Consider the following 26458-nt stretch of genomic DNA (forward strand, 5'->3'; position numbering starts at 1 on the left):
TCATGCACACACACACACACATATACAAACACACACTCATGCACACACGCGCCACATCTGAAAAATGATATGGCCGATGCAAAAGAGGGAAAACAAGTGAACGGACTGAAGTGAACAGTGAACTGAGCCTTAAACTCTTGGCATTCGGTAAATGACGATGATGGATGATTGTTATTGTGCTGGTAATGTGTTAGAATGGCAGCTGTTAGCAGAATGGCAGCTGTTAGAATAACGGCACCTGTATACATTCTTTTCTCTGTGATCCCCCATCACATACCACCTACTTCCCTAGATTTAACTTTCCCAATTACTTTATTTTCTGCAAATACTTGGCACCTTTCCCAAAACAAGCTGCAATAAAATATCAATCGAATATTGATATTCAGTTGGACACAAATGCTTCCGACATGAGATGCATTGTATACAAACACACACACACAGACACAAGCGTGCAGCACAGTATTAGGAATATAGAATGTGTTTCTTATGTAGCCAGCTGGGGGAGACTGGAGCTTAGCCTGTACACTTGGTGTTCAGTGGAAAAAAAAACAGTTCAATAGGGCCATGCTGTCTGTATGTTTCATGTTTAGACTCTCAGAATGTTTGGACATGTTCAGATTGTAGCCATCAATAATAGTGAACATGTTCATTTTGTTCATGTAAAAATAGATAATAAAATATTAATTTCGATTATCTTTGTTTTTGTTTTCTTTCCCTAATGGGTTTCCATAAATCTGACAATAGAGAGCTCAAAATTCATCCTAAGATACAGATTGTGATGTGGTACATGACAGGTGTCATACAGGTGTCATAAATACTTGTTGTTGTAGAAACTGGTTCCAAAATGCCACCCGTGTTCCAGAACCCAGTCTTTTTCTGTTTATGACATATAGTGCACACCTGTCATTAACCACCAATGAATGCAGTGTTGAGAGAGAAAGCGAGATGAGTGGCCACTGCATGTGAACAGAGACTGAGGAGGAAGAGGGCTGGGAGTGAATGTGATGTCACAGAGTAGAAGGATGTGAAAGTAAGTCTCCAGGGATCTGGAGTCCCATGTATATTTTTCATGTATTCGCTGTAGTTGAGTTCTTGGTGAACAGCAGTGTACGTCCACAGTGACAATGGTTACACTCTTCCCATGTGTCCTGGGTCTTCTCCTCATGATTGGACTTCATGGTAAGATACACTTGTCTTCAGTTTTTCCCAGAAGCTTCTTATTTCTAAACATATTTGCAAAAACGGAAATACTAAAACTCAATTCTTCCTCAGAATCATGCAGCAAAGTCGTGCACAGGCATTAGTTGGTCTTTCTATGTCCCATAAATTATTTTTAGCTTCTTAAAATCACTGCAGAGAGAAAAGTGTGGAGCTAATACATTTCCGTTGGTCTTTATTAAGACTTAATAAATTTGGGTAGTATAGAGCTGGAAAAAGTTGCTCAAAGAGGCAGTGTAGATGTGATGGCAAAATGTTGTCTTGTGCAAGTATAGCAATTTTCATAGTCTTTGCATTGTGTCATTTCTCTGGAGTGGTGTAGTTCCCTTACATGGAGCTGTATTCATAGGTATTGTAAAAATTGAAAGTTATCTTTTTCATGTCATCTTATGTTACATTGTAATAGCAGATAGCAGCGTGTAATGTAATCCAATGCTATGGAAATGCAATATGATGCACTGAATGTTTCAGGTCAGTGAGAACCCCGTCTCAGTCTAAACGGCTGCTCCGCATGTTTTCATCACATATTTTTTTAGTGTCCTTCATCAAATCTCAAAGCTTTAAACAGACAGAGCTATTTCACCATTGACTTGTACCAGCTGTATGGACGAAGTCGCTTGTCACATGTCACTTAGAGTGGAGTTGCACAGTCTAGTTACAAGTTGTGCTCCCCTTCAAGAAAATGTGAGTTTGTTTTATGAACTGGATTCTACTTTATAGGACACTTGAACGAAACTTATTTGTTAAGATGCGCCAAACACAAGTAAGTATGAGAAAGAGAGAAAAAGAGAGAGAGAGAAAGAGAGAGAGAGGGAGAGAGAGAGGTGTGTCTTTATGTGTGCTGGGTGGAGGTTTTCCAAAGAATCCTGGTGGTATTACTGAAACACTGCATGGAACTTTAAAATAAGAGATGTGAAACTGCAGGGACATGTATAATTAGCATCACTGCAGATAAAAATAAGCATCTTGTGACACAACATTTGGACACAGGTATGCACCAAGATGCATCATTTGGTGCATACCTGACCAAGTAAAACTCACTTTTGTTCTTTGTGTTTTTGTGTCTTTCTTTTGAGTTTTTTTTTTTATTACATTTCCTAACACCACACAAAAAGAAAAACAGACAAGCAAACACTAAAGAAAGAATTAACTTGACTAATATTTCCTGGAAAAAAGAGGAAGGAAAGGATGAAAACAAGAACATGAAAAAGGACAAGTGTCATGACATCATTTCAACAGGATAGTGCATGTTAACAAATGAATAATAATGACACCTTTTAATAGAGACAATTTCCAGCACCTATAATAATGAAATAAGATTAAATTCAAACTTTAAGAAATGCAAAAATGTAGCTGTAGTTTGGTTTTGTGTAAAAAATAATTGAAGAATACTGGAAAAATGGTGATCTAACAGCCTCAGCAATCAGCAAAAAATAGCGCAAGCTGCTTTGTGCTTTTGTGTAATTTTTAGTGATGCCAAGCCATTATAAGAAAGGTTTTTTAATTTCACTATTTTAAAAGGAGAATTGGGCCCTAGGTTTTTAGTTACCTGAAACAAGTGTGTCATGGCAGCTCAGAGGGTGGTCTTCACATTTAATGCCCCAAGAAACGAGTTTCGTTTTCTGGAAAGGCCTCTTTGGTGGTGTTGACACACAATGAGAGGAGTGAAGATTTTCAGAAGGGTCAACTTCAAAAAAAAGAATGCTCTGTGGTAAAACATGGGGCACTCATCAAAAACTAATCAACAAAAGCCAAGCATTGACACACCTTTGCCCAGCATTTAGAGCTCTGTGGATCTACTGAAGCTTTATGCAGGTCTCCCCCCAGTGGCCAAACACGGGTTTGCACCTGTGGATAGCTCCGGACTCACAGACTAAAAGCCTGTGTGCATGTTTGCAGTGATATCGCCTATGGATTGTGACTCCGATGTTATCCTGGTTTACAGATGTGGCTGGTGTGGCGGGCTTGGCAGGTGTGTCCACAGTGGGTCAGGTGCATGTCCAGAGGGGAGCATCAGTAACCATTCCATGCCACTACCCTCTGCAGTACAGCGACCACGCCAAGTTCTGGTGCTGGGGCTACTTCTGGCACATCTGCCACACCCTGGCTCACACCGACTCCCATACCACCGGGGGTCGAGTGTCAATCGCTGACGACCCCGCCCAGGGAGTCTTCACTGTGACCCTCAGGGACCTGCAGGTGGAAGACACTGCCACCTACTGGTGTGCTGTGGAAGGTGGCCCTGCAGCGTATCTCTACCTGGCTGTCACTGATGGTGAGGCAGTTCTCTGTGCGTGACCCAGGGTGAATCACTCTGGAGCTGCTGACCGTGGGTTTGTGGTTAAGTTCTTGCATGCTCCAGTTTTTTAGTTCCTTCTCATTTTTGGCACACACACAGACACACACAAACACACAGACACACACACGCACACACACATGCACACATGCACACATGCACACATGCACACCCCCTCATACTTATCTTGGACTTCCTCTTTTTCACTGTCTGCTACAGTACTATAGAGCCAGTCATACAAAGTACGTCACAATATTACAATGACTCCCATAAACGGATTTAACCAACTGATCAACCAGTCAATGAATGAATCAGTCAGTCAGTTTGGGGGACTAAACCCAAAACCTTCAGCTGCCAAAGTGATGATATTCGACACATCTCTGTCTTGTGTTGTGTTATGTTGTGTTGTGTTGTGTGTGTGTGTGTGTGTGTGTGTGTGTGTGTGTGTGTGTGTGTGTACGTGTGCGTGTAGATAGTCCAGGTCTGTTGATAGTGAAGGACACGGTGACAGGAGAGGAGGGAGGTAGCGTGAGCGTCCAGTGTCTCTACGGCGACGGATACAGGGACAGCGTGAAGAGGTGGTGCAGGAGCGGAGACTGGCAGTCCTGCCTGACGGGGAACACCAGCGACCCCTCAGGGGGGAGGTTGGTCCTGATCAGGGACGATGGGAGAGGCGTCTTCACTGTGACAGTGAGGAGGCTGGAGAGGAAGGACACAGGCTGGTACTGGTGTGCTGCTGGAGACCTACAGATCCCTGTTCACATCACTGTCACTCAGGGTAAGGTGGAAGATTCCTGTCCACACATTTTAAAACAACTACACGCCTTTTCAAACCTGTTTTCTTGCACCTGATTGAACATTTTGTTTGAAAAGTGACAAAACGTAACTTTACTAAGTGGATACTAAATGGATACTACATGACTAATTTAGTAACATGTTAGGTATGAGAAGGATGTCAGCTGTTGTTCTATGTTTTGACTCAGAGTGCATTGTTTTTTAATGCTTTCAGATATTTGAGCCATTGGTATAATAAGCATCAGTAATGCTCATCTTGAACACAAGAACCCTATTTGAACTAAAACAGACACCTGTACTTTTGATTTTGCTGACAGCTGCCCTCGAGTCTCCCTCTCTGTCCCATGAGGAAATGCTGGTCACCATGGGAAACGGATCTACAACATCTGTAAAGCCTGACCATTTAGATGACAGAAGCCAGAAGTATTCCAGGTGAGTGTGGTGTCATTCTTTATATTTGTTGTCACAATAGGGACCTGTTCAAGTCACCCTATTCTACATAGCAGTGAAGGAGCATGACGTCCAGGTATGGGGCACCACATGTAATACAAAGCACCAAAAATTCCCATTCTGAGTCCTGTTTTTCCCCAAAATTTAGCCTTTAACTTTTTGAGGCCCATATTCAGCTGGCTCTTTTTTCTTTATCTTTACAACTGTACCAGTAGTTCCAGCAGTAGAGACATCAATATTGATTTCACCAAGCAGCATCACCGCCAAGTACCACTGAAGGCAATATCTCTGTTTTCCCTTTGTGGTTAAAGTGCAAGGAGAGACACAGAAATTGAAGTTCCAAATGAAGATTTGGGACCAGAATTTGCAGACAGTCTCTTTGCAATTAACAAGCCCATCCCATCCACTAGTGTAGAAAAATCCCATCACCATATCTTTTTTGTGTTATCATGTTCATGGCATCCCTCCTTCTCCCCATCTCCTCCTCTTAGGCTTCCCTTAGGGGTGGGACGTCAACATCTTCGGCCCTTCCTTCCTTGTGACCCTTTCCTTTGGGAGCCAAGCCAAATACCAATACCCCTACACCCTAATTGACAGCAAGGCTGCTCTGCTTTTTCTTGTACAAAATCCTACTGAATAAATATTGTTTTACCTTCCACTGTACTATGTCAGCTGAGACATCTGGAATAACTAGCAAAAGTAGATAACAGTAGGGGGGAGTCAGACCAATTAGCAATTTATACACAAACAAGAGGCAATGCACTTGATGTCTTGTGTGTAAACAGGCTGAGGAGTCTTGCTTAGACTGGTCAACATTAACTTTTTGGGTGGACTCAAAGAGTCGGTATGCAGTTGGGAAGTCCAGGCATTCTACCATACGAAGCTTTTCAGCAGATCAAATTCTACCATCTCAATATGACACAAAGGGCTGATGGAATTTTTTATTTCAAATCTTTCTTTTTTCCAAGCTGTTTTCTTTTTTCAAGCTTGCAACACTGTTTTGGAATTGCAGATTATACTTTAGGCCTGTCTCACCTCGGCAACCTCTAGGTTCACGCAAGGGTGCTGAAGCAGGAAAAATGCCATCTTCTGGTACATTCTTATTTAGTGAAAGGCACTACAAATCACATGGTGCACCCCAATGAAGTAGGTGCTCATTGGAGCATGAGCACTAATTGCTAGACAGGCCCAGTGGACACAGTTGAAAGCAAATGCAGTCTCATCAGTGATTCCCTTGTGGTATAAGAGGAAGGGGCACTATTGTCATAGCTGTCACTATCCTTCACTTTCTACTGTCATTGAAACATATATTTCCATACATCCATCACCAGAGGTGAGAAGTGGGAGCCCCTGTGAAAGTAATTTGTGAAGCAAGGAAACAGGGAAGACACCCATGCACAGAAATATGGACAGGAAGTCCTCACTGTATTCTGGTTTCATCTGAGCAAGAGATTATAACCTTTGTTCAGGGGGGGGGGGGGGGGGGTTCAGGCAGCAACATACAAGTGAGGACACTCAGAAAGCAGGGATGTGCATTTCCTTCCAAACTCTCTCTCGATGCTTTTATAATACACCCAGAAGGGAAGAGCCCTGATTTCCTCTTGGATACTTATTAGTTATTCTCGCTGGATAGTTATGTTTCAGGCTGACCAGTCAAATGTAGCAGGTAGATGCACTGCCCTCTCATGGCTAAGTCATGGGAATAACACCTCCAGCAGAGCAAACCAGTGATATTACAAGTCACATTAAATTCTCTTTTAGAATAATGTCTCTACATCATTCTATACATTTTCTGCCTTTAGGATAATTTAAACATGTTGAAGCTCACTTTCTAAAGATAACAGACAGGGATTGAACTACTGAAAATAATGACCATAAATTGTGTTATTGATGACAAAGAATTAAAAACAAATAGTGGGTGGTGAATGTAGTATGATGTCAACACAGGCCCCTCTAAAATGAAATAGATAATAAAATCAAAACTATTCTGTAGGCCTAAATGACTAACACTCAAAATGTTCATTTCTGTATAGCACACTGACATATGAGGAACCTGTTCTGCATGCACTGCAGAAAATTGGGATTTGTGTGGTCTACCTGATATGCAGCATCATAGCCATCAGGAAGATATGGCACACTCGCAGTAAGTCATGCAATTATTCCATACACCACTGTAATCATCATGCCAAAGTAAAGTGCCATCTACAGTAGAATCCAGGTACTATTTATAAGGGTTAGATAAGTTGAGCAATAAGAAATTGATCAGATAATGAATGGGCTGGACACTGATTGACAAATGGAACAAGAATTCAGAAACAATTCTTTCTGCAAAACTCCCACCAAATGTATCCCACAAGAATTTTATTGTGACTCAGTAAAGGAAATGTGGAGCTGGAACTGGATTTGAATGTAGAGTTTCAGATCCAGAGCTTGTTTATTTCTTATTTGAAAAATGAGTTAGGCCAGTGACAATCTACCACAAATGCTCACTTTTTTCTATTATTTAAGGGTACATTTGTAGTGAGTTGTAAACATGGTAAAATTAGGCTCATATTTTTCTTACAAGGCTTAAAGAGATATGAGAGTACAGAACCATACCACAAGAGAACAGCAGTAACAGTTGTATATTTGTCATGGCACACAGACCTGTTACAAGGAGCAGGGCAAATACAGGTGCAGAGATGAGTCAGGACACCAAAAGGTTTGGTTCAGGGAGACAGACGGACAGAGAGCAGGGCTTAAATAACAGAAAACATGGGTGAAACCAAGAGCTAATCAACAACTAAATGAGACATTGAACACAGGAAGTTATGAGGCCATCTGGTGTTCATCTCGGGAAGCAGCAGCCAAATCCCTGACAAGATACAGTTAAATATAGGAGTGTGATAAAGCAGAAATGGGTAAAGGAGGAATTAAACAGTTGCTACTGTTACAACTGCTAACATCTTCACAGTTTATCACAACAATTGAGACAGCTCCAAATGCAAAGCATTCTGTGTTGGTTCACTTGCTTCTTTGAGGTTTTATTGACAGTCAGGTAATCCATTCTTATGTTTGTCTGGGGTAGGGGTGCAAAGAAGAGAGGGATGAGAAGAGAGATCACTGGACGTAACGTCGCCCTAACACTGGTGAGCCCTAAATACTGGCTCTGTGTTGCTTTAAAAGATGGTTGCTTTTAAATGAAGCAAGGCGATTGCACGGGTTGCCCAGGCAGTGGGAGTCCCCATCACAGTCTTATGTTATTTATTGTCTGTGGCATGATTCACAGTGAAACTCAATAAGAACTCAAAGCAACACATGTCCCCTTAAGAGTCTTTTGTTTGGATTTGTATGTGCTATGATTAAAAGAGAAACATTAAAATACTCATATCTGAAACATTCTGATAGATCATTCCATAACTTTGAAACAGCATTTGAATTTGTGCCATGTCCCGTGCCATTTCATCACTAGTATTCTGATCAGTAAATGTGTGCTTCTTTGTCTTTGGGGTGACAAAGTCAAACTGAGAGGATGTTCTGGTTCTGGAAAACTAGACTCAATTGAGGACGTGATAGTTAGGTCTTAGTATGTCAACTGTTGTAATGTAAGGAATAACACCAAATAATGATCGTTCTTTTTTTACTTACTTTCTATTTATAACTCATAGAGTTTTTAGGCCTCTGTTAATAGGTCAGATGAAGTTTTTTAGAAACATGATTGTGATCATTTCCTTCTGTTACAGGTGGACTTGCTCTGATGTTGAAACTGTCACCACACACCTCTCACCAGCATCTGCCCGGTCTCTTCTTTAACCACTGAAGATCCACAGCTAAATAAATAGCTTAGGGACAGTTTTGTAATGTTTTAAATGAAACGATTTTAGCATATTGACAAGTTCATATATTTTATGGGGTAATATGTATTCCTTATGTAAACTTTTACATACCTTTAAGGTTGTCTTATGTACAAGTTTGAATAGTGGTATGCATGAGGCTCAAACTGTGGACTCATGTGAAGCAGTGTGCCTGCAGAGTGAAGGGGTTTGAATAGTCAACCCTCCTAGTAATATCAAGGCACTCTCTTATATCCAGTATTTATTCTCAGAACTGAAGATCTGAATGTGTTTAGAGAACATCAATGTTGGCTCATGTAGCCTGCTAACCAGTGAGCAGTTTTAAAGCTTGGCTAAGATCAGACCAGGAAACAGCACAGCTATATTGCTACCCGCAATTAAAATGTGACGGCTTCAATATATCGTCAATAAAGAGGATTTGAAAAAGACTGATGAATGATAATTTCAAGTTGAGACTCACTGGGCCTCACTGATCAAAATTTTTGTACAAACTAAACACACACAAAGTGTGTATAAAAAATTTATGTTGGATTCATGAAGCGTTTGTAAACACCCAATTTTTTCTTACTCTTGTTTGTATGATGATGAATCCTAGCTGTTCTTATGTTAATTGCTCGTGCATGTTATGTCTGATTAGCATAAGCAAACACCCACACAATCCCACATACCGGGGACATACCGATTCCGAGTTGCGAGTATAGCTGATACGATTCAGGCATGGCGTCCTCTCAATGCTGTTCATCTAATGGCAAACGAATGCCATTCTTTCATGGCCATGTTGTGGGGGGCACAGCAGGCCAGCATCACCTTCCACAACATATCTGATGTGCTCAAATGCGTGCCCTCTGCAGAGTCCAGACATGTTCACCACCCTTTTAGTGCTCCATCACCGAGCCTTTCCTGTATGTGGTCTTACACAACCTCTCATCGGGTCTGCCAACAGTGTCATTTGTCAGGATTTCAGCACATAACTATATAGAATAGAGAACAGCTCTGATGAAGGTCGCTTGACCTAAACATTTGCTAATTAGCACATAGGCACTTCACTTACCTTGCCTGATTTCTTTCGGTGGGATTTTTAGTCCCAGATAATAACGGTTTGAGAGTTTTCATTTGTGTCTCATTGTTTGTGAGTAAAGAGAAGAATTATCTCACGGAGTGTTTTCACACAGGAACAGGATGTGAAAATTAGCTGTCTTAAAGTTTGTGACACAGACAGACAGATAGACAGACAGAAAGGCTTTCATGCACACACACACACGCATACACCAATTCTGTGCTGTTCCTCCTCCCCTTCCTTACAGTGCTCTCAGGGAAGACCTACTGATCACACCAGCCCTGACAGTGCATGTGTGTGTGTGTGTGTGTGTGTGTGTGTGCATGTGTGTGTGTGTGTGTGTGTGTTTGTGTGTTTGTTTTTTGTGTGTGGTTTCTTGGAAACATTCAGGAAGAACAATAAATCAGAACTGATGGTTATGGCAATGACAACATTTACACATAACAGACAAAGATGATCTTAATTAAAGTGCACACATAATATACATTGGATAAGAATGCATATCACCCTTCTCTCTCTCACCATTTCCTATAATTTTGACAACCTTAAAAGGTTAATGAAATGTAATCACTATTCTTTAAACAATAATTAATTAGAATATTCTAACTATATCTGAATTGTTCTGGTTTCCACAGCAACCGCAAACACCCCCAGTATCCCTAATGGAGCCTGTGATTAACCTTCAGACATCTAATAGTGAATATTATTTTATTTATAAAGATTATTATATTTATAGTGCTGAAGCACTGTATGTTTTTAGTGGTTTTAATGTTTGTTTTTCATGCCAATAACCCCTTTTAACTTCAACCCAGCTAAACTGAATCTAGTTGAATTAAAATTAATTGTACTGATGTGAACTGAACAATAGAAAATTCTATTCAGTTGAGGACATGCAGACAGAGTCTTCTGATTATGACCATCTTTTCTCCAGGTGTGTAGGGGTCTTGTCCTGTAGAGGGACAGCTTCCTGTGATGTCTTTGTTCTGCCAATCGATATGTTGCTGTTTTACCACATGGAGTGCTGCTTTTTTTGCTTCTTAATTGAGTAATTGTGACGAGCCAGTTATAATGACAATCTGCTAGTGAGTAAAGGTAGAACGAATGCATATTGATGCATATGTAACACAAGTGTGTACAGCTCTTATCCTGGAGAGGGGAAGCTTCCTGTGGTGTAATTGCTCTGCAGATCTGCATGTTAGTGTTTTACCACATCGAGTGCTGCATCTCCTGCACTCTCAGCTCTGGCCACTGTAAGAAAGAAGAGAGACCAGAGAGGAAGAGGACACAGAGAAGATGGTGTCACTGAGACGCAGGAAGTGACAGTCATTCTCCAAGGAGCAGAGGTTTCTGACACACGCATGTACACATGGCTCCCTCTCTTCCAGTCTTCCTCATCCTCCTCTTCCTCACTGGACTCCCAGGTAGGCCTCATTCATCAAGCCTGTGTATTGCACTGATGACAATCAGTGACTACTAAATGTAAATATATGGGTGTCGCTGAAGTTTGAAGTGTGCCTGAATAAAAGATGTATGTCATTGATGTTGATAACTAAAATGATTGTAGGCAGTGATTCAGAGTGCATTAGATTCCAGGCACATCCTAAAAACCCATTTCAGTTGTTTTGTCTTATTAGCTTCTTCACTAGAATACCTCCTTTTATATGTCAAACCAATGAGGCTCAAGATAAGCTCATGTAGAAGTTGTGAGGGTGTTTGCTCGTACGACAATGTGTTCAACAGTGTATGCAGTTTTTCTTTAATCTAAACTACTTTTATTCAACCACATCTAGTATGTAGTATGTACTAGTAATACATGCAATGTTGTCCATGCAATACACTATGACCATCAGAACCATAAAGGCCATGTGCAGTTGCAGTGTATAAAATATACTAAAAGTAGGATACATTTAAAAGGGGTGCAATGAAGAAACATAATTTCAAGTTTAGTAGTTCCACAAGATATTTATAACGAGCAGAGTGCAGTATTACCAAAAGTAAAGTAAGACTGTAAGTGAAAATGCTCGCCTGGTCTTGTGTTTGTGAAAGTCCCCACAAGAACAGCTTCACACTTACAGTACACTCTAGTCTATATCACACGGGGTGAGCTGAGACAAGTTGACCAAGGAAAGGAAAAGAGATAAGGAGAAAGTACATAAATCTACCTCAAGATTTACATTATAACATCAGAGGAAGATTACTATTAAGGGTGTAGGTATCTGTGACACTGCATGACAACAAATTCAAATTCAGATTTTCAGCTTACTGTAGGTCATCAGATTTTATAAGGAGTAACTTAGGCACAGAAGAGGCAAAAAGTAAATTACAAATCTAATTATGATGATAAACACCTGTTCTTTGTAACAAATCTGCATTTTAATGGAACCTCAAAGTGTTCAACTGATTAGTTGGACAGACCAGTTCCAAAGCTTATTTATGGATTTTTAAGAACAAGTTCAGCTGTACCCTGATTAAAGGTGTTTGTGAAAATGATATTCCCTTCATTAAAGTCTAACGGTAACTATGCACTAATGACACAAAAAACATGCATCCTCATTTCTATCAAGACTTTAATGTGAGCTGGATGAATGTAGATTCATTTAGTCATTGATATTTTTTATTGTGTTTGTATTTGACGGCAAACTGATATGTACTGATGTTCTGCATGTTGTCTCTGCAGGTGCTGACAGTGTGTCCACAGTGAACAGCGTAACTGTACAGAGAGGAAGATCTGTTACCATCCCGTGTCACTATGATCTCAAATATGAAAACAATGTGAAATACTGGTGTCAAGGATATTTCTGGTCTAGTTGTTCTGTTATAGTTCGCACTGACTCTCCAAAGAATAATGGTAAAGTGTCAATCACTGATGACCCCGCCCACCAGGTCTTCACTGTGTCCATGACGAATCTGCTGGAGGGGGATTCTGGATATTACTGGTGTGCTGTAGAGACCGGTGGAACGGAAACTCTAAATGATTTTGCATGTCTTTACCTAACAGTCACAGCTGGTAAGATGTCTGCAGCATTCACTAGACTCAGCAAGACCTGTGTCCCAGTCTCTAAAAGTGCATATAAAATTTTACTACATAGTAAGGAATTTTAATGAAATTTTTTTATGAAAACACTTTTTACAGTACAGTAATAAAACTGCATTGACAGTCTTCAAGATTCTTCATGCTCTTTCCCATTGTGTGTCCATGCAAAGAGCTTAAAAGTTTTTTGTGGTCTGAAACATTCTGGTTGTTTTCATTTGATGGGAGATTCGTACTTGTGGTGTACTCTGCCTTACTTGTAAGTCGCTTTGGAAATGAATGAATGTAAATGTACTTGTCTTACAAAATACATTTTCTCTATTTTTCATATTTTTCATGCGTGTGTTCAGGTATTCCAGGGCTTTGGGTGGATCAGCAGGAGGTGACTGGTGTGGAAGGGGGCAGTGTCAGGGTCCAGTGTCGCTATAGCAACCGTGGTGACAGGAAGAAGTGGTGCAGGAGTGAGAGCTCCTGTGTAACAGGGAATTCTGGGAAAGTCAGCTTCTCAGATGACAGATTGAATAACGTCTTCACTGTGACAGTGAGGAGGCTGGAGAGGAAGGACACAGGCTGGTACTGGTGTGCTGCTGGAGACCTACAGATCCCTGTTCACATCACTGTCACTCAGCCAGCCACTGCAGTCACAACAAGTAAGGAGTTAACATCTCAAAATCCCTTATAAAAATGCAGTCACTAATTATGTTATTACATCTTTTCCAACTGAACACTTCATTTCAATCACTGCAAGCCAACTACATAACAGTAGTTAATTAAATACAAAATGGTAATGGAATTACAAAAATGATGAAATCCACTGTCAATGGCAAAGTTTTGATTTTATTGTCAGTCAAAAATGTTACTTGATTTTGTGTGCAATTGTCGCAGTCTTAAGATGATATATTTTCTGCACGGACACCTTACAGCCACGGAATCTTCAAACTCATTGCAGACAACAGCCACGACAGTCAGTACATCCACATCAGCAGCCACAAAGAGTCCTACTGTAGAGGAAAGGTAAATACTCACCTGCTTTTTACATTTTTTCAAAAAAATAAATACTCAGCTGGCTATATTTCCATTTTCTATTGTCAACATTACAAAGTTCTGGGAGGAATATAATGTATACTGAAAATGTTTCTTTTTTTACAGACTCATCCATGTTTTAGAACTGTCCTCTTACTGTATTTCTCTTGGTCTAATGTGTTCTCACATCTAACTTTTACTATAATCTAACAACCACAACTTTCCCGTTTCCAATGACACGTCACAAGTCAACACCTGCTGACATGAGAAAGGATTTCTTTCACAAGCAGGACAACAAAGCCCTTTGATGCATATCTGTCAGCCTCACTGGCCAACCATGAGCCAGGGTTACCAGCAGTGGATGTTTCACCTTCTTAATCGCTACACAGCAGACATTTTTGAAAGAATAAAGGAAAAGTGGGTGACAAGTGCTGGTGTTATTGTAAGAACACTGTCCACATGTTAACTGACAGTAAAAAGAAATGCAATAACCACACTGCCAGATTATTTTGTATTATTTTATATTAATATCATCATAAAAACAAAAATTATTTCCAAAATGTTTTAACCTATTCATAAAGTGTTGGTAAATATTTTAACAATGGAAAAACCTTGTGATGAGGGCAATTCTGAAGATTTACTGTTTGTGGCTATACGTCCCTCTGAAGGCTTTTAAAAGAAGTTGTGGCAAGTACACTTTTAAAAGCTAGTTGAGTCCCAATTTTTTTTTTAATTATATTTTTAGGATAATGTACTGTCTGCTGTTGGTAAAATTTAAATATCCATAGACTAACTGTACAGAGATAAACCATAGGAAAATGTATCCTGAAGCACTGCGGAAAACTGGGATTGCTATGGTCTACCTGATATGCACCATCATAGCCATCAGGAAGACATGGCACACTTGCAGTAAGTCATGCAATTATTCCATACACCACTGTAATCAACACGTCAAAGTGCTGTCTACAGTTGATTCCAATTTCTCAGTGTGAGGGGTAGGTAAACTGAGCAATAAGAAACGAATTAAATAATTAATAAGCTGAACACTGATTGGCAGCTTGAGCAAGAATTTGGAAACAGTGCCCTATCCATGCAGTGCATTCAGAAAGTATTCAGACCCCTTCACCTTTTTCACATTTTGTTATGTTGCAGCCTTATGCTAAAATCGTTTAAATTATTTTTTTCCCCCTCAATCTACACTCATAATGACAAAGTGAAATCAGGATTTTAGAAATGTTTGCAAATTTATTAAAAATAAAAAAACTGAAATATCACATTGACTTAAGCACTCAGACCCTTAACTCAGTACTTAGATGACGCGCCTTTGGCAGCGATTATAGCCTTGAGTCTTCTTGGGTATGATGTGACAAGCTTTACACATCTGGATTTTGGGATTTTCTTCCATTCTTCTCTGCAGATCCTCTCAAGCTCTGTCAGGTTGGTGGAATGGGGACCGTCAATGGACAGCCATTTTCAGGTCTCTCCAGAGATGTTCAGTTGGGTTCAAGTCCAGGCTCTGTCTGGGCCACTAAAAGACATTTAGAGTTATCCCTAAGCCACTCCTGCGTTGTCTTGGCTGTGTGCTTAGGGTCATTGTCCTGTTGGACGGTTCACCTTCAGGTCAGTCTGAGGTCGTGAGCACTCTGGAGCACAGGTTTTCATTAAGGATATCTCTGTAATTTGCTCCGCTCAGCTTTCTCTCAACCCTGACCAGTCTCCTAGACCCTGCCACTGAAAAATACCCCTATAGCATGATGCTACCACCACCATGCTTCACTGTTGGGATGGTATTGTGCAGGTGATGAGCGGTGCCTGGTTTCCTCCAGACATGACGCTTAGAATTGAGGCCAGACAGTTCAATCTTGGTTTCATCAGTCCAGAGACTCTTGTTTCTCACAGTCTGAGCATCCTTTAGGTGCTTTTTTGTAAATTCAAAGTGGGCTTTCATGTGTTTTTGACTGAGGAGAGGCTTCTGTCTGGCCACTCTGCCATAAAGCCGAGATCGGTGGAGTGTTGCAGTGATGGTTGTCCTTCTGGAAGTTTCTCCTATCTCCACACAAGATCTCTGGAGCTCAGCCAGAGTGACCATCGGGTTCTTGGTCACCTCTCTTACCAAGGCTCTTCTCCCCCGATCACTCAGGAAGAGTCCTAGGAGTCCTAGTTGTTCCAAACTTCTTCCATTTAAGAATTTTTGTTCCGAATTTCTTCCATTTAAGAATTATGGAGGCCACTGTGCTCTTGGGAACCTTCAATGCAATAGAAATTTTTTGTAACGTTCCCCAGATCTGTGCTTCGACACAATCCTGTCTGAGTTCTGCAGGCAGTTCCTTCGACCTCATGGCTTGGTTTTTGCTCTGATATGCATTGTCAACTGAGAGACCTTATACAGACAGGTGTGTGCCTTTCCAAATCATGTCCAGTCAATGGAATTTACCATAGGTAGACTCCAATCAAGGTGTAGAAACATCTCAAAGATGATCAAGAGAAATGGGATGCAGCTGAGCTAGAGTTCAAGTGTCATATCAAAAGGTCTGAATACTTATGTCAATGTGATATTTCAGTTTTTTAATATTTTAATATTAATAATATAATATAATATTTTTATATTGTTAATATATTTGCAAAAAATTCTAAAATCCTGTTTTCACTTTGTTATTATGGGGTATTGAGTGTAGATTGATGAGGAAAAAAATGAATTGAAATGATTTTAGCATAATGCTGCAACATAACAAAATGTAAAAAAAAAGTGAAGGGGTCCGAATACTTTCTGAATGCATTGTAAAATTCCCACAGAGTATGTTGTATTGGGACTCAGTAAAGGAAAGGCGGAATTACAACTGGAATTGAATGTGGGGTTTTAATTCCAAATTGCAAAACCCTACATTCAAAGTTCAAATTAATTTCATCTGGGAAAAATACGTTAGAACTCTGACAATAATGTGACAAAAATGTGACAAAAATGTGTTTTGTCTTAATTATAGTTTAAATGTGTAGTGAGTTGTGAGTATAATAAAATTAGGGTCTATTTTGCAAGGCTTAAAGAGTTATGAGAGTTCAGAACCATACCACACGAGAACAGCAGTAACAGTTTTATATTAATAATGACATTCAGATCTGGTTAAAAATTCTCATGTATAAACAGAAGTTAACCACGTTAGCATATATAGGAGGGAATTGTGAGTGTGATGAAAGCAGAAATGAGTAAAAGTAGAAATTAAACTGCTTGTCTGCTAACATCTTCACAGTTTGTCACAACAATGGAGATGACTTCAGCTGGAAAGCATTCTGTGGTCTGTGTTCACTTGCCTCTTTGAGTTTTTACTGACAGTCAGGTAATCCTTTCTTGTCTTTGTGGGGGGTTAGGGGTGAGAACAAGAGAGGGCTGAGAAGAGAGACCACAGGATGTTACATCACATTTATGCTGGTGAGCCCTAAATATTTATACTGTGTTACCTACACGTGGCACCTGCCTTTAAATGAACCAAGGTGATTATATGCGTTTCCCAGGCAACAGGAGTCCTCATCAGTCGTTTCTTTGGTATTGCATGTGGCACAACTCAAAGTGAAGAACGATAACACAGTTTTTTTTTTCTTTTCTGAAATACCAAAGCAGACTAGAAGTTGTTTACAATCACATAAGCCAGTTGTCTGTGAATTTGCCACCTTCTACAACCTTTTAATGAGCTAACAGCAGATCTCCAAGTTATTGTCTTGTGGTCAGGGTTCAAGTTTAAAAAGGGTGTGATGAGTTCTAGAATCTCTGGTAGTATAGCTGTCTTCATCAGAGCCAATTTTTGATTTTGGGGGGAATAAAATTCATAAAATTCATTTTAAAGGGAATTCTACTGATAAATCACAATTTGATAGACAAATCCTGACATTTAAACAGTATTCTGATTGCTACCTTTCATGTCATATAATAACTGGTACTCTAAACTGGTATTACAGAACCAAACCCACACCCTCAGTCACCTGAAATCAATGTGTGATTAAAACTAGCCAAGACCTTGTGTTATCATGATAGGCAGAGAGCAGCCAAAGAATGTCAGTTGAGTCATGGAGGTCATTTAAAATTGTTTGGAAACCTCTTGATCATTTCTATTTCTTTCAGGTGGGCTTGCCCTGATGGTGAAACCATCACCACACATCTCTCATCAGCATCTGTCCAGTCTGCTCTCTTTAACCACTCAGGGTCCACAGTTGAAATAACCGGTTTGGCACAGTTCTGTAACAATGTTAACAATAATTCTTCTAATTTCATATTGTATTATATTGACACATTCTTGTTTGCTGAATGAAGGGGTCTGAATGGTTAATCCTCCTAATAACTTATGTTAATGCTATTCAGCAGTTATCCTCACAGCTCAACAATGTATTTAGAGAATGTGATTATTTGTTCATGGAGTCTATTAAGCAGTTAGAGAATAATGTGATCACACCAGGAAGGAACACAGCTATGTTGCTACCCATGCATGTGACGACTTCAACATATTGTCAATAAAGATGATTTGAAAAAGACTGGCACTCTGTTGGGTTCCCCCCTCTTGACTGAAGATTCATGAGCAAAATAACGGATTCATTTTGTTTCTGTAATGCACCTGATCACTTCACTAAAGTCTATGAAGAGTCTTTTGAAGCTAATACTTGTATCAGGTGGGAGCACCCAAAGAGGCCACAGAAAATATTTCATTAAACCTCCTTTATTATTGGAGAGCCTGGTTCCATCCAAGGTCAGAATCCTTCTTCCCTAAAACATGAAGTGTCATTCTCCATAACAAGGCCTTCACAGACTTTGCCTTTTTCTGTGGTAAACTGCAATATCATTCATGCCTAGTACATTTTCTTCTTGCTGTTCTTATTCACATTCTCCCTGTTTTTCTTCTTCTTCTAAATGCACTGTTTAGTGTATTCAGCAGCATTCAGAATGAGGCTCATGTTGAGGTCTCCCGTTTGCATGCTGAGACTGCACTGCATACAGCTAACATGGAGTGAGTAAAGAGAAGAATGAACTTTCAGTGTTTTCACATGGGAAGAGGATGTGAAAATTAGACACATACAAACAGTAAGGCTTTAACACACATTCTCTCTCTCACATACATTTTCTCTCTCTCAGACACACACACACACACACACACACGCACGCATGCACACGCACACACGCACACACACACACACACGCACACACACACACACGCGCGCATGCACACGCACACACGCACACACACACACACACACACACACACACACACACACACACACACGCACACACACACCAGAACTGTGCACTTCCTCCTCCTCCTTTTCCTTAGAGTGCTTTCAGGAAAGTGGTACTTTCCTGTAGAAGTAGGGTAATTACTGTCCATTGTACATGTAAATACACCATCGAAACTCAGTAGAAACATGTTATTTCACTGAGAACATCAAAGCTGCTGGTGACACTGTTACTTGATAAAACCTGTATTATCAGTAAAAATGTTAGAAAGCTAACTGGGTTAACATGCCATATATTAGAATAGCTTAGACACACAGAGCATGTCTATTAGCCAGCAGTATCCAGTAGAAGTGTTTTTAATTGGAGCAATCATCTCTAGAGTAGTAATTATTTCGAAATGGTGACTTTGATCTGGTTTGTGTTTGGTATGTCCCCTCAACACATTTTCTTGAGATTTCAATAAATTTTGAATGAGTTCATATACTTGCAAAGGGAATCTTTCAGTGTGCACTTACATGGCAGCAATACAACATTGCCTTACACTTCTGCTGTGGAATTGCATGGACAAATTGAGTTGATGTATGATGTAATTCAAAGTGTTATGACAGAGGAAATTTTCATAATATTCACTCATGTTATATTAATAGCGTTGAGAAGAAAATGATAAAGTACACCTCAAATACTGTATGGTGTGGTGGGTTATATTGTTTCCTACTATGCAGCGTAAAACAATAAATACAATATTAATATGTAAATTGTAACAATTCTTGAAGAATTGTTGAATACGAAATATTAAATTGCTCTGCAGATCCGCATGTTAGTGTTTTACCACATCGAGTGCTGCATCTCCTACACTCTCAGCTCTGGCCACCGTGAGAAAGAACAGAGACCAGAGAGGAAGAGGACACAGAGAAGGTGGTGTCACTGAGACGCAGGAAGTGACAGTCACTCTCCTAGGAGCAGAGGTCTCTGACACATGCATGTACACATGGCTCCCTCTCTTCCAGTCTTCCTCATCCTCCTCTTCCTCACTGGACTCCCAGGTAGGCCTCATTCATCAAGCCTGTGTATTGCACTGATGACAATCAGTGACTGCCCTAAATGTAAATATATGGGTGTCGCCGAAGTTTGAAGTGTGCCTGAATAAAAGATGTTTGTCATTGATGTTGATAACTAAAATGATTGTAGGCAGTGATTCAGAGTGCATTAGACTCCAGGCACATCCTAAAAACCCATTTCAGTTGTTTTGTCTTATTAGCTTTTTCACTAGAATACCTCCTTTTATATGTCAAACCAATGAGGCTCAAGATAAGCTCATGTAGAAGTTGTGGGGGTGTTTGCTCGTACGACAATGTGTTCAACAGTGTATGCAGTTTTTCTTTAATCTAAACTACTTTTATTCAACCACATCTAGTATGTAGTATGTACTAGTAATACATGCAATGTTGTCCATGCAATACACTATGACCATCAGAGCCATAAAGGCCATGTGCAGTTGCAGTGTATGAAATATACTAAAAGTAGGATACGTTTAAAAGAGGTGCAATGCAGAAACATATTTTCAAGTTTAGTAGTTCCACAAGATATTTATAACGAGCAGAGTGCAGTATTACCAAAAGTAAAGTGAGACTGTAAGTGAAAATGCTCGCCTGGTCTTGTGTTTGTGAAGCTTCACACTTACAGTACACTCTAGTCTATATCACACGGGGTGAGCTGAGACAAGTTGACCAAGGAAAGGAAAAGAGATAAGGAGAAAGTACATAATTCTACCTCAAGATTTACATTATAACATCAGAGGAAGATTACTATTAAGGGTGTAGATATCTGTGACATTGCATGACAACAAATTCAAATTTAGATTTTCAACTTACTGTAGGTCATCAGATTTTATAAGGAGTAACTTAGGCACAGAAGAGGCAAAAAGTAAATTAGAAATCTAATTATGATGATAAACACCTGTTCTTTGTAACAAATCTGCATTTAAATGGAACCTCAAAGTGTTCAACTGATTAGTTGGACAGACCAGTTCCAAAGCTTATTTATGGATTTTTAAGAACAAGTTCAGCTGTACCCTGATTAAGGGTGTTCGTGAAAATGATGTTCCCTTCATTACAGTCTAACGGTAACTATGCACTAACGACACAGACAACATGCATCCTCATTTCTATCAAGACTTTAATGTGAGCTGGAAGAATGAAGATTCATTTGGTGATTGATATTTTTTATTGTGTTTGTATTTGACAGCAAACTGATATGTACTGATGTTCTGCATGTTGTCTCTGCAGGTGCTGACAGTGTGTCCACAGTGAGCAGCGTAACTGTACAGAGAGGAAGATCTGTCACCATCCCGTGTCACTATGATCTCAAATATAAAAACAATGTGAAATACTGGTGTCGAGGATATTCCTGGTACAGTTGTTCTTTTGTAGTACGCACTGACTCTCCAAAGAATAATGGTAAAGCGTCAATCACTGATGACCCTGCCCACCAGGTCTTCACTGTGTCCATGACGAATCTGCAGGAGGGGGATTCTGGATATTACTGGTGTGCTGTAGAGATTGGTGGAGCTGGAACTGTAGATGACAGTGCATCTATGTATCTATCAGTCACAGCTGGTAAGATGTCTGCAGTATTGGCTGCACTCAGCAAGACCTGTGTCCCAGTCTCTAAAGTGCATATAAAAATTTCACTACATAGTAACATATTTTAATAATTTTTTTTTAATGAAAACACTTTTTACTGTACAATAATAAAACTACATTGACAGTCTTCAAGATTCTTCATGCTCTTTCCCATTGTGTTTCCATGCAAAGAGCTTAAAAGTTTTTTGTGGTCTGAAACATTCTGGTTGTTTTCATTTGATGGGAGATTCGTACTTGTGGTGTACTCTGCCTTACTTGTAAGTCGCTTTGGAAATGAATGAATGTAAATGTACTTGTCTTACAAAATACATTTTCTCTATTTTTCATATTTTTCATCTGTGTGTTCAGGTACTCCAGGGCTTTGGGTGGATCAGCAGGAGGTGACTGGTGTGGAAGGGGGCAGTGTCAGGGTCCAGTGTCACTATAGCAACCGTGGTGACATGAAGAAGTGGTGCAGGAGTGGGAGCTCCTGTGTAGCAGGGAATTCTGGGAATGTCAGGATCTCAGATGACTTCACTGTGACAGTGAGTGGACTGAAGATGCAGGACACAGGCTGGTACTGGTGTGCTGCTGGAGACCTACAGATCCCTGTTCACATCACTGTCACTCAGCCAGCCACTGCAGTCACAACAAGTAAGGAGTTAACATCTCAAAATCCCTTATAAAAATGCAGTCACTAATTATGTTATTACATATTTTCCAACTGAACACTTCATTTCAATCACTGCAAGCCAACAAAATAAAAATGGTTAATTAAAAAAATATAAAAATGATCATAGAATTACAAAAAGCTGTCAACCATACAGGCTTAAAACCATTAGCTTTTTAAATTTTAAAAAATAAAATGAAATAGTATTGAAGACATTTTGATTAGTAGGTCAGTCAATATTGCAATACATAGCAAAAATGTAACTCTTGACTCTTTGTGCAAGCACTGCAGCCTTAATACCCATGTATTTTCTGACTCCTCACAGCGACTGGATCTTCAGCTTCACGGCAGACGACAGCCAGTACATCTCTACCAGCAGCCACAACGCATAATGACACACACATGAGTCCTACTGTAGAACACAATTTAGAAGAGAAGAGAAGGTAAGTTCAATCTGTGAGCATATTTGTCCATTTGCAAATGTCTTGTGACCTGTATTTGTAACTGTTTTTCTGAACTAACAAGTGCCTGCAGACATAACTACAGTTTTGTGCATTTTTAAAAGGTCCCTGGGCTTTCACCTCTGGTGCGCCAGAGACCTCATAGCTCTTAACCACAACTGTGCGACGTGTAATGACACTCTACTACTGCACACGTACACATATCCTGGCTCAGAAACAAGACAGAATGCACTAATTAATAATACCACAAGACAGAAGATTACTCTCTACTCTTTGATAAAAATCTTTTATCTGGAAAAGACTGTTTTTTTTTCTTCACAAGCAGCATGGCAAAGAACAGCCCACCACAATGTCACAGGTTCATAATTCTCTGTATGTCTAGTAGTTTTGGCCTTGCTGAAATGCAGTCCAATGAGAGCATAGCTGCTCGCTAAGTTGAAAGAATCATTTGGTCTGTTGTTTAGTTTCTGGCAGCCAAAATACCTCCTGATTACTTCTGGAATGTTGCTGCTGGGTGTGGCTATTGTGATGGTTACCTGGAAGGTACGGAGCAACCATAGTGAGTATGCATGTAAAATATTTCTATTCATATCCAAGAATAATTCAGATACTATAAATGTGATCAGCAAATATGGTTGTCCTTAAAGACTGTGATAACTTGGATCAACCAATGATGTGGGGAGTGCTTTTTATTAACCTGGCAACTTTCAACAACATTTGATGTTTTTTTTTAATTTGAATTTTTTATTTATTACATTGCTGTCATTTAGCAGACACTCTTATCCAGAGCAACTTACAGATGTTACAATTTTATCCATTTATACAGCACGATATTAACTAAGTGAATGCAAGTGTTACCATCATTCCTCTATTTATAGGGGAGATCCAGACTGATCCCAGAGGAGCAGAGGAACATGACCTCACAGTACGTAAATGTATACACTGCTCTGTGTTGGTGAGAATGTGGCACCTTTCAGAAGGGATAGCATCTCAAATCCATCCAATCTTTCATATGTTTAAATATTATAGAATGAGACATCATATTCACTATTTACCCAAGTACTCAAACTCTGAACTGAACATAACATCACAGCATAAACAGTATAGTAATCCCAATATATTATATATTGTCAATAAAATGTAATTAACATCAATGAAATAGAAAATAGTTTACAAACATAATATTATCAATCACAAAAACAAACTTTTTTTGGAAGCCACACTTAACTTCAGTTGTATAATAATGTAAAAATATATGCAAGTAACAATAAACTCAATGGTCAACAATAAAACTGTATTGACAGAGAGTATTATATAGATGGACTGCAGGAATTCTGCAATCCTTTAAAATCCATGACAAACATTTTCATCCTAGAACATTATGAAAAACAAATAAACAAATAAATATTAACCTATATTAAATGTATAGACTTTGTTCTTGTCTTATACCTTGGCTTCTGTCTTAATATACCTATGTGTTTGCTTCCCCTCATGCCTTGTGAATCTATCTCCTGGACAACCCGGGAGACTGAAGTCACATACAGCACGGTGAACACCACGAAGAAAGCACGGCAAACAGTAAATAGCCTACAGTTTTCTCTCAGGAATCGTAGATTTATCACCTGTGTGTCTTGTTCATGTCTATTTTTCACAAAATAATCTTTACTATTAAAGGAAAATACCTCAGATGTTTCATTATTTTATTTTTTTCTGAAATATTAGTGCTGAGGGATTATTGCTTTGAAAATTCCTTTCGATTTCGATTTTTGAAAATAACCCCGGTTTCGAAACACGAATATAGACAGTTAAAATAAAAGTGTGAATCTGCGAAAATCTTTATTTTTAATTAAATGTACACAAGATATGGCCCAGAAAAAATGAGTTAATGATCATAAAAATAAATGTTTACTCTTACAGTAAAGTTTCATTTTAAAGACTTTACCAACAATGCATCTAGAGTATTAGGTGAGCTAGTTCACTTTAATGTTGACCTCCGCACCGTCTCCCTCTCTGCCTTCGCGCTTGTCCATATGTACGTGTGTGAGAGCGGGTAGGTTAAGGCCAGCGCGCTGCTACTTTTCACACAGTAAGTGCGAATAGCTGAACTGCGACAACACATTTCATCTGATCTTAAAAAAGATCGAAAAAACACTGTTCAAGTAAGTGATTTAAGTTCGGTAAATGTCTCATTTCACAATCGAAAAAATATAGACGTGCCACTTAATCGCTCAGCACTATCAGATATTGTTTGTTGCATGTAATTTTCAATGTGGCGGTTAAGCATTTGTAATTCGTCGTTGACATTAACGCATTGTGACTAACTTTCCCAGCCTTCTCAGGACACTGCAGATGAGATCATCTACAGCTCAATCGTTCTGTACAACCCACAGGTAAGATGATTTATTGTAATGGAATGCAATGTAAACTGCATACCTAGCATGCAAGTAACAGCAGTTGGGAGACTTTGAACTGCAGCACCTTGGGCAAGGAGAATATTATTGTCTTATCTTCAGCTTTGTGTTACGTTCACCGCAACGCGTGGTGCGAGTCCTTTCGACCTGCTCCTGTTTAGGTCATTCTTTTCTCCTCCTCCACACTCAGGACTAGAGGATTCAAATACATATGTGCGATCCCTCAGACCAAACAGCCATAGGAATTATTCATAGTGCATGTTGTGCCACCTGCTACTACCAATCTACCGTATTCAATCTACAGCTCACAGTAACGACGCTCCTTCACATCTCTGTATTTTTCCTTTTTTTTCCTTTTCCTTTTTCCTTCTTACCAGCCTATGGCAAACCCAGACAGTGCTGTGGTCTATAGCTCAGTTTTCCCACGGAAAAAAAAATAGGTGTGTTTTTTCTTTTATTGTATTGGATTGTTGGGTTATTCATTGTGTTTTGAACATGTTGCCTCACTTCTGTGATGATAAAGTAATGTAACCTTTCTAACTCAAAAATTTAAAGAAATCACATCCCATGTTTGCATTTTTGGTCTTCGGCCCTTTACTGCAGTCCACTATAGTTTACTGTTTGTTATAGGAGACTTGGTGTAAGTCCCTGTGATCAATGAAACCTGGCACAATTAAATTAAACTGAACACATTTAATTGTAAGCAGAGTCTTTAGGCTGTCCCCTCACATCTCTTTACTCACAGCTCGTCATTATTCTTTCACTGCTATCTCTGGTGCTCCATCATGTGGAACGGTGCTGCCATTGAAGAGGACATCCCCAGTAGGAGTGTCTTCCTGCAAGCAAAAGAGGGGCCCCTATATTCATAAAAATCAAGAATAATTGCCAGGGAGGATGAGGAGCTCCATTCCTCCATAGGCCCAAAGTCCTAGAGGTTTTAGTGTTAACTTTCAATCTGCATATGAACATTAGGTGAATCAATTTCCTGCCTAGAAAGTGCCTCATTTAAACTATTCTTATCTGAAGGAAAGGAAAACCCAGAAGAACCCTGTGGCCCTTGGAGAATGGATTTTCCTGTGCCTTCATTCAATTCAATATTTTCATAATGCTGGAGTTGTCATACCATACCATCACTGAGAAAATCTGACATACAATGTACCTCTTCTTCTTTAACAGTGCAGCAGATCGCATGAGAGTGAGGAAATTCATTGTTGTATCAAACTCAATTAGCCGTGACATTACGTTACATCACGTTACATTACATTCATTTATCAAATGCCCTTATCCAGAGTGACTTCCAGCACAGTAAAACATAAGTGTATGCATTCAAGTTGAATGAGCAACTGTGTTTGACAGTGTCAGACCAGGTTGTCACTTCCA

General features: G+C 39.5%; 1 protein-coding gene across 1 annotated transcript; it reads left to right on the top strand.

Moving 5' to 3' along the window:
• The first annotated feature begins 19729 nt into the window (after positions 1-19729).
• Positions 19730-25274, top strand: LOC118770592 (polymeric immunoglobulin receptor-like). Its single transcript, XM_036518356.1, has 6 exons — positions 19730-19787; positions 21201-21530; positions 21906-22212; positions 23132-23210; positions 24998-25057; positions 25269-25274. Exons 1-6 carry the CDS (start codon positions 19730-19732, stop codon positions 25272-25274), a joined length of 840 nt encoding a protein of 279 aa, XP_036374249.1.
• The last annotated feature ends 1184 nt before the right edge of the window (positions 25275-26458 follow it).

The sequence above is a fragment of the Megalops cyprinoides genome, chromosome 2, assembly GCF_013368585.1.
Source record: "Megalops cyprinoides isolate fMegCyp1 chromosome 2, fMegCyp1.pri, whole genome shotgun sequence".
NCBI lineage: Eukaryota > Metazoa > Chordata > Actinopteri > Elopiformes > Megalopidae > Megalops > Megalops cyprinoides.